General features: G+C 42.4%; 1 protein-coding gene across 4 annotated transcripts in view; it reads right to left on the bottom strand.

The window, feature by feature from the left end:
• The window catches only part of LOC133368586 (tetraspanin-15-like), a 138,189-nt gene that overhangs the window by 59,434 nt on the left and 62,008 nt on the right, over window positions 1-16,747 (bottom strand). For all 4 annotated transcript variants that reach the window (XM_061593004.1, XM_061593002.1, XM_061593003.1 and 1 more), the window contains one exon: window positions 16,631-16,726. In XM_061593004.1, coding sequence (XP_061448988.1) covers window positions 16,631-16,726 — 96 coding nt within the window. The remainder of the gene's footprint in view (window positions 1-16,630; window positions 16,727-16,747) is intronic.

The following is a 16,747-nucleotide window of genomic DNA, read 5'->3' on the forward strand; positions in this document are numbered from 1 at the left end:
ATCCACCCACCCAGCAAAAAAGTCAAAGCAAAGTGCCTACACGGAGTAACACTGAGAAGCGGAGACGGTTTTCCCTTCACTTTTCGTGTTATCTCTGGATTGGTTTAATGCGGATTTAAAGGGGAAAACTGCATCCTAGCTTCTCTTTGCATGCAATGTCATGTGAACAGTGTGAATGGACTCCAAGAGAAGAGAGATGTTTTTAGAGGAGGATAAGCCCCCTCTAGGCCAGAGCAAGGAATTTTGGTACAAGTGTCTCACCTTGCCCCATTAGACTATTACTCTAGCCTTTTTCTAGTTTAAACATGGGCATGGTACATCTTTAGATTTCATAGAAATATTTCCTATTAGTGGACTTTTTTTATATAGATAGATAGGGATCCCTCCAAAAAAGGAATGATGACAGATTGGTGCCAGGCTGAACCTCCTGATGCACCCTAGGCTGCCCAGCTACTTTGGGGAGTGTCTGAATGCTCATTCCCACTACTCTTGCCAGGGCCAGCACCGGGCATGACTGGGCCCTTGGGCACCAGCCTGCCCTGGGCCTGCCCCATCTACCTCTCCTGCCGCTGTGAATGTTGTATGTGCTGCGGCGCACAAGCCTACTATCAACCAAGATGGCCATGGGGATGTCAGCCCCTTAGGAAAGCCTCTGCCGCCATCTTGGTTGATGGCAGGCATGTGCGCACAGCACACAAACATTCACAGCTACAGAAGAGGCAGGTGGGGCACGTGTGTGGGCTTCTTGAAGCCCACACTGTCTGTATAGGGGGCTGCCTGGGAGTTCCCTCTTCTCAATCTGCGGCAGAGATGGCAGCTGCCACTGCCGTAGATCGTGGAATGGGAGTGTTACCCTCCCACACTAAGGTGGAGCCCTTCAGGGGCCCCTCTGGGCTGCAGGGGCCCTCAGCCAGGGCCCAACCTGGCCGCTTTCTGGTGCTGGCCCTGACTCTTGCCTTCAGACCAACTCCAGGAAAAATAGAGAGAGAGACAGAGGAGGTTTGGAATTACTTTCACAAAGCCCAGATGATGTAGAACTTAACAAAACCTTGCCAACTATCTTTAGAACACAGGTAGGCAGCTTAATAACTATGCAGTCTTTGCATATGTGTAAGATTTTAGTGAGAAATTCCACTGATTTGCTTTTTAAAACAAATGATGACAAGTGTCAAAGCATACAGAATTTTAACTGGGAAAACAGGTTTTCTTTCCACATCTAATCTGAGGTGACATACACACTTAACACTTTGTAGTGAAAAAATGTAGTTTTTCTCAATACAAAAATGTTCGTGGTTGTTCTCAAGATTCGGCTTTCAGTCTAGGTTGATTGTAGATGCTGCCATCCAGATGGGTGGGTGTGGTTACTTAGTATGTGTTTGAAAAACCTCTCCTCTTGACTAGGTTACGTGTTTCAAAACCTTCCCCTTGTGATGTTGGTAAATGCCCACCCATAATGTCATTGGGCAGGTCTGGATATAACACACACACACCGCTTGCTGGGAACACCTACATCTGTTTTCAAATGGACACATGGTGGGGTAATGCAGAATCAATCTGCAATGAGCTTTTATTTTCAGGATGAAACCCAACTGTCAAGAAGCACTTTTCAGGGACAAAAAGAATGCAATAGGTCTAGATGATGCGTGGACTAGATTGGGGAAAAAACCCCAAGAACTCAGTCTCCATTAATTCTCAAACAAAATGCAGCCTGAGACAAAGAAACTCCAGCTTTGAGAATGAGACGGAGTGAAACAGACTGGCCAACCGCACGCCAGTGGGAAGCAGCAAGTAGGACCTGGGTGCAAAAAGCACCCTCCCCTTCTCTGATTTCCAGCAACTGGTAGTCAGAAGCATATTGTCTCCGTCAGTGCAGGGAGAACATGTCCATCATGGTTAGTGGCCACTGATAGACTCATCCTCCATGAATTTGTCTCAATCTCTTTCTAAACCCATCCAAGTTGTTGACTGGCCATCACTGCCCCTTATGGGAGCAAATTCCATAGTTTAACTATGTGTTGTTAAAAACATATGTGTTGCCCCCTCTAGGCGGTGAGGGGGTTTGAGAGTATCGAAGAAGCTGAGAGCAATGCCGTCAGGAGTCTAGACCAAGAGACTAGACTCCTAGCAGGGGCACCCATGGCGCAATGGTCAAAGCTGAGACACCAGACCAAGACTGCTTTCACGCATGGGGCTAATAGCGCTAGTTTAACGGATTAAAAAGGTAGCGCTTTGTTCCGGATTTCAAAAATCCCTTTCACACTGCAGTACCTGTTATACCGGCATTTTGTGCAACAGTCTTTCACACACAGAGCAGAGTTTTTCTCCCCCCCCTTCATTCGGCCTCACGTGACACTGAATGAGCAGGTCTTCATCTACCTTTGGTCTGAGGCCTGTTCTTTCGGTGCGTGCAGGGGGGGTTTGAAAGAGGCATGATTGTGATCAGCTGAGAGGCACGGCAGCGCAGCAGCAGAGGCTCTGGTTGAGCACAAGCAGCAGCAGCACAGGCTGAGCGAAGGCTGCATGCTGGGAGGGCTGTTGGTAAAGGTGGAAATGCACTGCATGCTGGGATGGCTGTCACGTGAGCAGCGGCAGCTAGCGCAAAACTCCCACAATCTTCCGGGTTCCCAGCCTACTATTGCAATTTTTCTGGTATCATTTATTGCGGAAATTAGCACTAAACTTCCACTACATTCCACCAGAATTCCAGAGCTACCCGTTATGTCATGTGAAAGCTAAAATTTAATGCGCAAATTAACAGGAAATAAATCGTCAGAATAACGGAATAAAGTGCAGTGTGAAAGCACCCCAAGATGCATCCAGACTCAGAGGAAGGCAATAATAAACCACCTCTGAATACCTCTTACCACGAAAACCCTATGAACAGAGTATCCAAAATACAACACGAGATAGTGCTGGAAGATGAGACCCCCAGGTGAGATGGCACTCTACGAGCTACTGGGGAAGAACAATGGACAAGTATGAGTAGCGCTGTGACTAATGATGCAGCTGGGTCAAAGCCAAAAGGAAGCCCAGAGGCTGATGCACACAGATGCGAATAGAGAGTCCGGAGTTGTATGACGCACACAATAGGAACATGGAATGTGAGAAGCATGAACCAGGGAAAGTTAGAAATCGTCAAGCAAGATATGGAACGCATCAATATTACAATACTTGGTGTGAGTGAATTAAAATGGACGGGAATGTGATATTTTCAATCAGGCAACTGCAAAATATTTTATGCAGGAAATGAGAAATTAAGAAGAAACAGGGCTGCTTTAATAGTGAGAAGTGATGTAGCAAAAGCAATTAAGAGCTATAACACAAGGTCTGAGAGAGTGATATCAATGAGATTTAATGAGAAACCTATCAAGATAACCATCATCCAAGTCTATGCTCCAACGGCAAACAAAGAAGAAGAGGAAATGGAGAGATTTTATGCAGAAGTACAGGAAGAAATTGATCACACACCAAAACAGGATGCTCTGATAATCATGGAGGAGTGGAATGCAAAAGTAGGGAACAGAGAAGAATTAGGATTTGTGGGGAAATGGGGCTTAGGAGATTGGTGCTATAATTGGAAGAAGAAGAAGATGGAGAAGTTCCATACTTTTTGCAAAGACAAGACCGGGAGCAGAATGTGGTACAGTTCATGAACTGATTGTATCGAAAATCAGAGTAAAGCTAAAGAAGAAGAACAAAGCAATATAATGCCAAAATACAATTTAAATAATATCCCAGAAGAATATAAAGATCAAATAAGGAACAGATTTGAGGCTTTAAACCTAAGTGATAGAGAACCAGAAGAACTATGGTGTGAAGTCAGAGACATCATCAGGGAAGAATGCAAAAAGTCAATACCTTTAGTTAAAAAGAGAGAAAGACCTCTATGGATAACTGACAAAACTCTTAAAATGGTTAAAGAGAGAAGGAAAGCAAAAGCAAAAGGAGAGAAACACGGTTAGAACCCCAAATGCAGTAATACAGTGACTATTACAATAATTATTGTACAGAAATAGAAGAGGACAACAAAAAGGGTAGAACAAGAGCCCTATTCCAAAAGATTAGAAAAATTAAGGGGAAACTTAAACCAAGAATAAGGATACTGAATAATCAACAGGGGAACACACTTTGGCTGGTCCATGACCGAAATAAATTCATTCATTCATTCAGGGGAACACACTGACGGATCAAGATAAAATAAAAGGAAGATGGAAGCAATACACTGAAGAACTCTATAAAAGAGATGACAGATTCATTCATGGAGGAACTGTATGAAGAAGAATCAGAAAGTTTAGAATGTGAGGTGAAAGCTGCACTTACAATACTTGAAAGAAACAAATCACCAGGAATAGACTTCCTCTTCTTCTTCTTCTTCTTCTTCTTCTTATTGATTGATTGATTGCATTTATATACCGCCCCACAGCTGAAACTTCCTGGGCGGTTTACAACAATTTTAAACATTAAAAACAAATATACAAATTTAAAAACACATTTTTATAAAGCACTTTAAAAACACATGCTAAAATTCCTGGGAGAAGAGGAAAGTCTTGACCTGGCACCAAAAAGATAACAATGTTGGTGCCAGGCGCATGTCGTCAGGGAGATCATTCCATAATTTGGGGGCCACCACTGAGAAGGCCCTCTCCCTTGTTGCCAGACTCCCAGCTTCCCTCAGAGTAGGCACCCAGAGGAGGGCCTTTGACGTTGAGCATAGTGTACGGGTGGGTTCGTGTCGGGAGAGGCGTTCCATCAGGTATTGTGGTCCCAAGCCATGTAAGGCTTTATAGGTTAAAACCAGCACCTTAAATCAAGCTCAAAAACATACAGGCAGCCAATGCAAGCGGGCCAGAATCGGTTTTATACGTTCAAACTGTCTGGTCCCTGTTACCAATCTGGCCGCTGCATTTTGCACAAGCTGTAGTTTCCGAACCGTCTTCAAAGGCAGCCCCACGTAGAGCGCATTGCAGTAATCTAACTTGGAGGTTACCAGAGCATGGACAACTGAGGCCTCTCAATTGTGGAGTGCGACAGGGTTCTATCCTCTTCCCCATGCTATTCAACATCTATATGAAACCGCTGGGAGCCATCATCAGGAGTTTTGGGCTGCAGTGTCACCAATATGCGGATGACACGCAGCTCTATCTCTCATTTAAGTCCTCACCAGAGTTGGCTGTGAATACCTTGTCCAATTGCCTGGAGTCCGTAAGTGGATGGATGGGAGAGAACAGACTGAAGCTAAACCCCGACAAGACTGAGGTGCTGCTAGTGGGTGATAAGAGAAGGCTGGGAAATTTAGACCTGGTGCTTAATGGGGTGAGATTACCCCTGAAGGACCAGGTCCGCAGCCTAGGGGTCATCCATGACTCCCAGCTGTCCATGGAGGCTCAGGTTTCGGCAGTGAGCCGGGCAGCTTGGTACCAACTTCATCTGGTACAGAGGCTGCGACCCTACCTTCCTGTACATCTGCTCCCACGAGTGATACATGCCCTGGTCTCCTCTCGCTTAGACTACTGTAATGCGCTCTACATGGGGTTACCCTTGAAGACGGTCCGGAAATTGCAGCTGGTACAGAATGCGGTGGCATGCTTGATAAAGCGGAGCCGTCGCCGGGATCATGTCACCCCAGTGTTGGTAGATCTACACTGGTTGCCAGTTGTTTACCGGGCCCAATTCAAGGTGTTGGTACTAACCTTTAAAACCCTATACGGTTTCGGCCCAGTTTATCTGAAGGAACGCCTCCAGTATCACCAAGTATGCTGCCAAACAAGATCAGCCTCACAAGACCTTCTCTCGGTCCCACCGGTAAAAACAGCTAGGCTGGTGCGGACAAGACAGAGGGCATTCTCGATCGTGGCCCCCACCCTCTGGAACTCGCTCCCTTTTGACCTCCGACATGCCTCCTCCCTGATGGCTTTTTGCCGAGCCCTAAAGACCTGGCTATTCAGGCAGGCCTATGGGATTTCTGGGGCGGACTAGTTTCTATACTGTATTAATTGAAAGATGGTTTTAGATGAATTGATGTTGATGTTGTGATTTGTTGACTGTATATTGTTTTATATTGTATTTTATATTGTTGTACGTCGTCCAGAGTGTCCGTTAATTCGGAGAGATGGGCGACTAACAAATAAATTTTTATTATTTATTATTATCCCTGTCCAGATAGGGGCATAGCTGAGCCACCAACCGAAGCTGGTAGAAGGCACTCCATGCCACCGAGGCTACCTGAGCCTCAAGTGACAGAGATGGTTCTAGGAGAATTCCCAAGCTAGGAACCTGCTCCTTCAGGGGGAGTGCAACCCCATCCAGGACAGGTTGGACATCCGCCATCTGGTCAGAAGAACCACCCACTAGCAGCATCTCAGTCTTGTCTGGATTGAGCTTCAGTTTATTAGCCCTCATCCAGTCCAGTCAACAAATATGGAAAATAAAACAATGGCCCACAGCCTGGAAGTGTTTAATATTCCAAAGAAAGGGGATCCCAGGGAATGCAGTAATTATCGAACTATTGCCTTAATATCCCATGCAAGTAAAGTAATGATCAAGATTCTACTACAAAGGCTCTAACCATATATGGGGCGAGAAATGCCAGGCGTCCAAGCTGGATTTCGAAAGGAAGAGGCACCAGAGATCATATTGCAAACATACGTTAGATAATGGAATGGACCAAGGAATTTCAGAAGAAAATCACCCTGTGTTTTATAGATTGCAGCAAAGCCTTTGATTGTGTAGATCATGAAAAACTATGGAATGCTTTAAAAGAAATGGGGGTGCCACAGCATCTGATTGTCCTGATGCACAACCTATACTCTGGACAAGAGGCTACTGTAAGGACAGAAAATGGAGAAACTGACTGGTTCCCAATCGGAAAGGGTATGAGACAGGGTGTATTTTATCACCATATCATATGGAAAGCGGGATTAGGCCAAGATGAAGGAGGTGTGAAAATTGGAGGGAGAAATATCAGTAATTTAAGATATGCAGACGATACCATACTCTTAGCAGAAACCAGTAATGATTTGAAACAAATGCTGTTTAAAGAGGAAAGCATAAAAGCAGGACTACAGCTGAATGTCATGAAAATGAATGACAACAGATTTATGTAACTTTAAAGTTGACAATGAGGACATTGAACTTGTCAATGATTATCAATAACTCGGGACAGTCATTCACCAAAATGGAGACAATAGTCAAGAAATCAAGAAGGCTAGGACTGGAGAGGGCAAGTATGAGAGAACTAGAAAAGGTCCTCAAATGCAAAGATGTATCACTGCACACTAAAGTCAGGATCATTCAGACCATGGTATCCCCGATCTTTATGTATGGTTGTGAAAGTTGGCCAAATGGGTCAAAAAAATGGGTAAGAGAAAAATAAACTCACGTGCTGGAGGAGGGCTTTGCAGATACCATTGACCGGGAAAAAGACAAATAATTGGGTGTTAGAGCAAATTAAACCAGAACTATCATTAGAAGCTAAAATGATGAAACTGAGGTTATCATACTTTGGACACATCATGAGAACACGATTCACTAGAAAAGACAATAATGCTGGGAAAAACCGAAGGGAGTAGAAAAAGAGGAAGACCAAACAAGAGATGGATTGATTCCATAAAGGAAGCCACAGACCTGAACATACAAGATCTGAACATGGTGGTTCATGACAGATGCTCTTGGAGGTCACTGATTCATAGGGTCGTCATAAGTCATAGTCGACTTGAAGGCACATAACACACAGAACTATGTGTTGTGTGAAGAAGTATTTTCTTTTGTCTGTTCTGAATCTTCCAACACTCAGCTTAATTGAATGTCCATGAGTTCTAGTGTTATATGAGAGGGAGAAAAACTTCTCTATCCATATTTTCCACACCATGAGTCCTTTTATACACCTCTATCATGCCACCTCACCTTTTCTCTAAACTAAAAATCCCCAAATGTTGCAACCTTTCCTTTCCTTGTAGGGAAGTTGCTCCATCCTCTTGATCATTTTGGTTGCCCTTTTCTGAACCTTTTTCAACAGCACAATATTGTTTTTGAGGTAAGGTGACCCAAACTGTACATAATACTCCAAGTGCAGTTGCACCATAAGTTTGTGATATCGGCATTATGAAAGCAGCAGTTTTATTTTCAGTTCCTTTCCTAATGATCCCTAGCATGGAATTTGGCTTTTTCACAGCTTCGCAGACTGGGTTGACATCTTCATTGAGCTATCCACTATGATCCAAGATCTTATTCCTGGCCAGAGACCACCAGTTTAGATTCCCATGAATTTATCTGTGAAAGTGAGGGTATTTTCCCCCCCTGACGTGCATCATTTTACTTTTCCTTACATTGAATTGCACTTGCCATTTTACTGCCCATTCACTCAGTTTGAACAGATTTGATGTGGCTGGTTCCCTTCACCTATGCTCTGCCTGCTCATTTGTGACTAAATTCAAATAATTGCAGTCAAAACACCAGGAGGGCACCATGTTGGGGACAGCTATCTTACACCCTAATCTCCTCTCGACACTTATCACATCTTCAAAAGAAAATGTTTGCTGTCTCATTTCCCATCTCACCATGAATCCAAACAAGCTAATAACATGCAAAATCATTCATACTATATTTGTTCTCCAATTCACAGAGCCTGCTTCAGTCTGCTTCATTTGCTTTGAGAATATATTATTTCTGCAGGCAATCTAGATATTTTAATGTTGGTTGCAGAGACTTCTCCCTGTCCCTGCCCTCATGCCCAGCATCTGGACCCATCCATCCTCCTCTTAAAAGTCACCTGCTGGGCTGCATTTAAGCCTGTTTTATTTAAATGGCAGCTCTGCAGAGCTCTTGTGTTACTGCTGCAGCATTTAGTCAGGAAATTAGACTGAACCAGCCCTCTAGGGAATAGGCTGGAAATCAGCCACAAACAGCACAGTAAATGAGCAAAGCACAATAAATGAGCAAACCTTTCCCCAGGAATGTTTTGTGTTAGGAACATCTAGTTACCTGTTCAATTCAATTCATTTTAAATATTTTGCATTGTTTTAAATGTGTAATTTTGTTTGATTTTTTCTCAACACTGTAACCCACTTAGAGGCTTCGTTTCAAGTATGAAGCGGTATACAAATTAAATACTACTACTACCACTACTACTACTAATAATAAATGGAGCTACTCAGCAGATGTGAACTGAAACTGCCACTCTCAAATCTACATTTGCAGGTGGTGAATTGGGGCCACTGTTTCAGTTCCATTTCAGGGACATGGTTCAAGCCCTGAAAAGGTTCTTGGGAAAAGAGTTGCAGTTGTGGCAGGGCATGAATGTATGTGTATGTCTTCTCTGTCCTTTTTCCTTTTCTTTGAATAGCTCTGAAAGCTGCTACCTTCACTGATGCAACTGCATTAACAGAGCCCTGGCCGTTGCCTTTTTTACTTCCAAGAGTAGCCAGAGCTTTGCTGCTGCTGCTGCTGCTGCTGCTGCCACACCACAGAAGCCAGTGAGCCCCGTCCTCTCCCCACTGACACTGTTGCAGGGACGAAACTGTGACCCCTGAAACAGAACCGAAGCAGCCACCCCTAACTTTCCACCTATGGATGAATGGGGTGGCAAACTGGGGGATGGCCGTCCCAGCCTACACCAGCCTCTGGGCTTAATTCATGGTGCCAATTGTCCTGGCTACCCCCCCCGGCAGAATTGGGACCACTGGCTTAATTATTACCAAAGGCTCTAATCCAGAACTTGGTGCACAACTGGTACATAGATGAGACTTCAGGTTACACAGGCTTTTACAAGGCACTGCTAGGCACGGCTACTCAAACAAAGACATTGTTGCAACAACTGACATGCCTCTGAGGACCTGCTTTATGAAGAGCCAGGGCAGGCACACTACTTGCATGGGAACTGTCTGTTGGTTTGGGGCTGGGCAAGCAAGTGGGCACTTCTATGCGTAGGCGAATGAGCAGGCTTGGTCTGCTCACACCTGGGCAAACAGCAGCACACCCTTGGTGATGGAGACAGAGACGCCTTGGCCAGTTCACTCTCAGGCTCCCCCTCCAACTGCTCTTCCTGCTCTGAAATCACCTCAACTACATTAAACGGAGAGCAGGGGTGGATCAGGGAAACAGGCAGTTGCTGGTTCCACCTCCTCAGCGGCCGCCAGCACCTTGGGCTACCGAGGGGCCATCAGCTGGCAGCTCCTCCCTGCCTTCATCAACTGCTCCTGCCCTAGCCCCTCTTCAGAGCAACTCCTTCAAAGGGCCTTCCACGGGGCTCAAGACACCAGTGCTTACTTATAAAGTGCTTCACAGACTGGGTCCCACATAGAGGATCCCTCTCCCTATTTTTATTATTTTTACTACTACGATGACAACTACGACTAGCTGCTGCTGCTGCTGCTACTACCACCACCACCTGACCTTCACTAGCAGGTCCCAGGGCAGATTACAATTTAAAATTCAATATTGAAAACAGTTAAAACAAATTATAGTCAGAGTTCTCAACCATCTGGCTGCAGGAAAAGGGAATCAGATACACCTTTTAAGTTAAATGTGTGGATGGAGACAGAGTGGGTTGTAGTTCAGGATATCAACAGTGCTAAACAGGTTCTTGAAATAACAAAAGATACATCATCCAAAAGATCAGTCCCTGGAATGTCTGGAGTCTAATCTGAGGTAGTTAATCTCCCCCCTTTTATTCTTTCTTCTTCTTCTTCTCTTTCTTTCTTCCTTTCTTTTTCTGTTTTTCCTGTTTCCTTTTTTCTCTTTTTCTTTCTTTTTTCTTGTATTTATTTTCCCCACTCTCTTTTCCCTTTTCTTTACCTTTCAAGAGAAAGGTCTGTCATTGCATGATAAAAGGAAAATAATAAATAAATAAATAAATAATAATAAACATTAATTGACAGAACAACAACAACAACAACAACAACAATATCAGGAATATGAATAAGAGTGAGATATTGCAAACAAATTCAGATACAGAGATCCTATGAGTGATTTCAATGCGCTGATGAAGTCAGATATTGACAGATCAACAGAGGGAAGTACAGGAGCTTTACCTAAAGATTTTGTAAAAGATCTTAAACAGTTAAACTTAGTCAATATGAAAAGACATTTTCACCCGACGGAAAGCTCCTACTGGGAGGAAGAGTGAGATATAAATCTAATAAATAAATAAATAAAATTTTACAGTCTATTCTCCTCTGCATAAGACAACTGCAACAAGAACATAAAAGAACCTGTTCAAAACTTACATACAAAAGACTTGAAGCTTTAAGAAAACAATTGAATTTAGTAAATTGTACACTGGTTGAGAGGAAATTGAGATACTTAACACAACTATTATAAAAAAGGCAACAAAGCAGATAAAATTTTATCATTTATGTTAAAAAAGAAACAGTAAGCTAATATTGTGCAACAGATTAAAGATGAAGAGTCTATGTTTATTTGTTATTATTTATTTATTAAATTTATAACCTGCCCTTCCTCCCTGAAGGAGGCCAGGGCGGCAAACAAAGACACTAAAAGCACTTTAAAACATCTTTTGTTTTTAAGACTTTAAAATGTATCTAACGTCTTTAAAAACATAATGAAACAAAGTATCTTAAAAACGTAATTAAAAAACAACTTCAAAAACATCTTAAAAAGCAATTACAGCACAGACACAGACTGGGATAAGGTCTCTACTTAAAAGGCTTGTTGAACAAGAAAGGTCTTCAATAGGCACCAAAAAGATAAGATAAGGGAAGGGAATTCCAAAGTGTTGGTGCCACAACACTAAATGTCCACTTCCTATGTTGTGTGGAACAGATCTCCTGGTAAGATGGTATCTGTAGGAGGCCCTCATCTGCAGAGCGCAGTGATCGACTGGGTATATAAGGGGTAAGAAGATTTTTCTGGTATCCTGGTCCTAAGCTGCATAAGGCTTTGTATACCAAAACTAGAACCTTAAACTTGGCCCAGTTGCACCTAAAGATATAGCAAACAAGTTTAAAAATATTATGAAAAGCTTTGCACTTCTGATAAACCATCTGAAAGTGATATAAAGCAATTTTTGGCAAAAATCAATCGACCCAGATGAGACCAAGATTACATTAGTTCCTTCAAAATCCAATAAAAAAAAAATAACGCTCCAGGAGTAGATATTGTTCGAGTATCACCCACCATGGAACCACTGATAGTGGAACCAAGTTTGGTTAATCAGTTAATTAGTTTTTTGTTGATGCTGTTTTTCTCTCGTAGTGAAGTTTGGTGACTTTATTTTTAAAAGTTTAGTTTTATTTATTATTGTACTCTGACTTACTACTAAAAGATTTATCATGTTTTAAATAAAGAAGGGTGTGAGCTAGACATCAGGGATCTTTTCTCAGGCAGAAGTGGGCCTTTCACCATCTGCACCATCCTGTCCCCTGCACAGTCCCCCATGGCAAAGTTTAGAAGACATCCCCAAAGAGCTCTTAAAGAGGTGCAAGTGAATTCTACAGCATTAACTAGTAAAGCATTTCAAGGTGAAATTTGGGAATAGAATAAATATGACACCTCAATACTTGCCTCTCAAGAAAGCCAGGCCTTTCAAATTTAGCCTGCTGCTGACATGCACAATAGAACCTGCTTAATATGCAACTAAGAAGTCAGTCACCAAGGGAGATATCTCCCAATGTTGTAGCTATTAAGCTGTCTGAATAAAATAAGCAGAAATCAAGGAGATTTATGGACGCTTTCTCCTTGGATTATAATTTCTCAGCCACTAGAATCACTGGTACATGATGCCATGGGCTCTTATTGGCTGCGGTTGTCCGGAATGGATGACTCCTCTCTTCCCAAGAAGTGCCTCTTGGAACAGATGCAATCACCGCATCACTTTCCTTGGCTCCACCAAACTAAACATAAACTGGCTGCATATGGGATCTCTCTCTCCATTCTACCCAAGTCTGTCTCTGCAAAAGCCACTAAACTATTTAAAGGTAGGATTTATTTCTACGCGCAAAGATGGTCCTTGTACTCAGCCTGTCAATCAACCTTTTCAATATGGTATCCCTGGTATAAAACCACCTTTATCATGGAACCATATCTCTCTATTTTAACAATACCCTCTTTGAGGAGATCATTCACGGCCCTTCGATTACAAACAATGGCCACTTCCTTCCTTGAAGGACGTTACGCCAATACCCCCCATCATGCATGAGTCTGTATATGTCAGATGGCGGAGGTCGAAGACCTGGCCCACTATCTCTTGAGATGTCCCCTTTATGCGGACTTGAGATCAAAAACCATATCACCTATAATTTCCCCCATGGTGGATAGGGCCATTCCAGAACAGATTGCCATCCTATTGGCTGGCACGGATATTTATATAACATCCAGGGTCGCCAACTTTGCATTGGCCGCGGACAAGATACGGGCCAAATGTGCTAAACTGCACAAACCAGTATAACTCTGTTTAATCTGTCCCTACCTGAAGTCTTCCGGACAAGACGCAACCTCTCAGTTCACTCCTCATACTTTCCATTATGACCCTTTTGTAACGGTGGTCAATAATACTTCCTTGAAGTGTCCAATAGTTTTAAAAATGTTAGTTTTAAAGGACAAGATTACGAGGCGCATCCGGACGCCTCGTTACTAAACAGTTGGCAGGGATCTGTTTTAGGGCTAGGTGTACCCCAAGCACTGGAGTAACGGGCAGTGTGAATTCTATGTATAATATTTGCGTCTTTGTTATATGTGCCTTACTTGCGAATTTTTTTTTCCCTTTTATTCTCGGATTGTGATGGCCTATGGCTGTAAACAATAAAGTACTATACTATACTTGGATTATAATTCATATTATTTATTTCTTTTGACATTGGGCCTAGCCTTTCATATTTGTCTCCTTAGTCAAAGGAACTGAAGACATCCAAGACCCTTTGCAAAAAAAAGGAAAAAAAGAGCTTATGAATTGCAAGAATTTTGATTCTTTAATTGCAGATCTGCCCCCTTTCTCTCCAAATCAATGCTGCCAAAGCTTCCTGTGGCTGCCTGGGGCTGCTGGACCCAAATCAATTTTTTGCTCCCCAGCCATTTTTTAAAAGAGAAAGTCTCGATATTAAAGTAAAGATAGCTTTAAATTAACATAAATCACCCTTTCCCAACCTGTTGCTCTTTAGATCTCATCATTCTATGATTGATAGTGGCATGTTATTTTTACACAGTCTTGTAAAAATGGATTGTATACCTATGAGACTGAACTCTCATGTTTTGTGTTTCTCTAATAAAAGAAGAACAATCTTGATTTGTCCTTTCATCTCTTCCATAGATGAAAGGATCAATTCAAGTAGAATACATTGAGCTGAATGTGAATTGTAAAGGTCTTAGCCTTCTTACAGAAAGCTAATCAAAGGCTTAAGCTGTTCCATATGCACTAAACAGAATCTTTTCAAGTTTAAGATCAATTAAAAAGTTTCCAAATCTCTAATTCTCCCTATTGTTTATTTCTTAAACTTGAATTAGGAAGTCCACTCTGCCCCTGGATTTTTACTGTGCTCCCTTTATCCCCTCATACCTGGTGGCAAAACCAATCTGGTGCCCTGTTATTAATCCCCAATGTTCCTGGATGTGATAGATCAGCATTGCTAAACAGCAGGAGGTATTCTTTTCAAAAATATATCCAACAAATACAACCCACAGGATTTTTTAGTCATAGGTAACTCACACAGGTCCTAGAAGTAGCTGCCATTAGGAGATTTTCTCACAATATCAAAAAAATAAGAACAGGTTTGGAAAACTTTCCAGATTAATTAGCTAGCTAGAAAACTAAAGAACACAAGAGTGGTCCTGCGGGATAAGACTGGGCATCCAGCATCCTTTCCAATATTTTCACAAATAGATGCACTTTCACACACAGTTTCCCATAATATAGGCATTTTTGTACATGTTTTGGGTTGGAGCATTATATCTCAAAATTCAAAGAACTACAAATTTTGAAGGATAGCTGTCTTTTGGTCCACAGGAAATATGAATTGGGAAGGTTCACATTCAGGTGTGAATCAACTGAGATTCCTCCCTCATCCTTGCTGGGGTGAAGATTCTTTCTAGCCCCCCCCCAATTGATTCTGTCTAAAATTGCTATTAATTTAACCAGATTGGATTTGCTATTTTTTTATTTATACCCTGCTTTTTTTGACTAGACGAAGGCAATGGTAAACCACCTCTGAATACCGCTTACCATGAAAACCCTATTCAAAGGGTCGCCATAAGTCGGGATCGACTTGAAGACAGTACTTTTTTTTTTTTTTTACTAACAAGTCCGCAAAGCTGCTCACAACATAGAATACAACTACATGAAAAATACTAAAATTTAAAAATCAATCAATCAAGAACGAAATCCTTGTAAAACCAAGGGGCACCTTAAAAGCAACACAACTCCAAATGGTACCAACACAACTCTGTTGGAAAAAGGAAGGTTTTCATAGCCCCACTATAATAGCCAGCAAAGCAGATGTAAGAGGAAGTAATTCCACAATCTCAGGGCCACCCACCACCAGTGGGGATTAATCTCCCTTGAGAGGGTGCTGGGTGGCACCACCTAAAGGAACGGCGCATACGGGACAAAATTCAAAATAAAATATCCTGAATCTAGGCTGTGTAAAACTTACATGGTTAATACCAACTGGCTGCATTTAGCCTGGGAGCCTGGTTTCCTGCTAACCAAAAACACATTCTAGTAATTCTGGTGCGATACATTCCATACAACTAAGCCTGGATAAAAGACAGGCTGCTGCATTCTAGAACAGGTGACACTCCTGAACAGTCTTCAAGGGCAGGCCCACCGTGTACACCAGAAAAAATGACAAAATGTGGTCCTGTGATAGAAAAGGCCCATGGACCAGCCTCTGGAGAACAGAGCACTTACTGGGTTGCTTTTTGATGAAGCCCAGAAAATTTATCTGGGTACATCTCTGAAGTGACATTTGTATACCCCAATCTAGACAGAGCTCTATGTGCTGAAGAAGTGCACGCTTGAGAGTAGGGATTGAGTTTGCTGCTCTGATTACGTTTTGTTTTTCAGTTTGTCAAATGGGCTGCCAGTTATGATTTGCCATAAATTGTGCTCCACTACTTATCACGGTTCCTGGTTTTCCCTTTTTTTCGTTATTTTTTATGAAAAATTACACATTTCCCCCCACTATGCCTTATGGTGCTTTATAATTTCACCCTAATTTAGGGTCAGATTCCCAAGTGACAGCTTGAGCTGCTAGATTGATTTGCAGCTGGATCTAGGACTTGCCCATTTCTGGTGGGTGCTGGAACTTATTTAGATGTGAGGCAAGCCTCTGGTTCACTTAACATACTCTGGTGCTTGTATGGTCGACTACATCAATCTTGCTCTAGGCTGGAGGCCTCTGGGCACAAGTAAGAAACCATGCAAGTGGGTCTTTGGCTTCAGTACACCCGTCATACCTGTGCTGGATACTGCATGCGTACAAAGGCCATTTCAGAGCTCAAAATGAACCTCAGAATCCATTCTAGATTGTCGAGTCCACTCCAGAGGAACAGGGAGACCAAAACTCATTTGCTTTGAGGTCAATCAAAATGTTTTGGAGATGAGCCAACCAATCAAATCCAGTTCTAGCAATATTGCCTGCCCATACTGAGAAAATGCCACTTTAGAAAAATAAGAACTTACCTTTTGTTGAACAAAGTCCAAAATATTTTTGAAGTCCAAATCATCATAATAATGTCTTATCCCATCCTGAATGCTGGAATGGAGAACTGCATTCATCTGGAAAGGAGCACAGAGTCC

This window comes from Rhineura floridana, chromosome 12 (assembly GCF_030035675.1).
Source record: "Rhineura floridana isolate rRhiFlo1 chromosome 12, rRhiFlo1.hap2, whole genome shotgun sequence".
In the NCBI taxonomy this organism is placed as follows: Eukaryota; Metazoa; Chordata; class Lepidosauria; order Squamata; family Rhineuridae; genus Rhineura; species Rhineura floridana.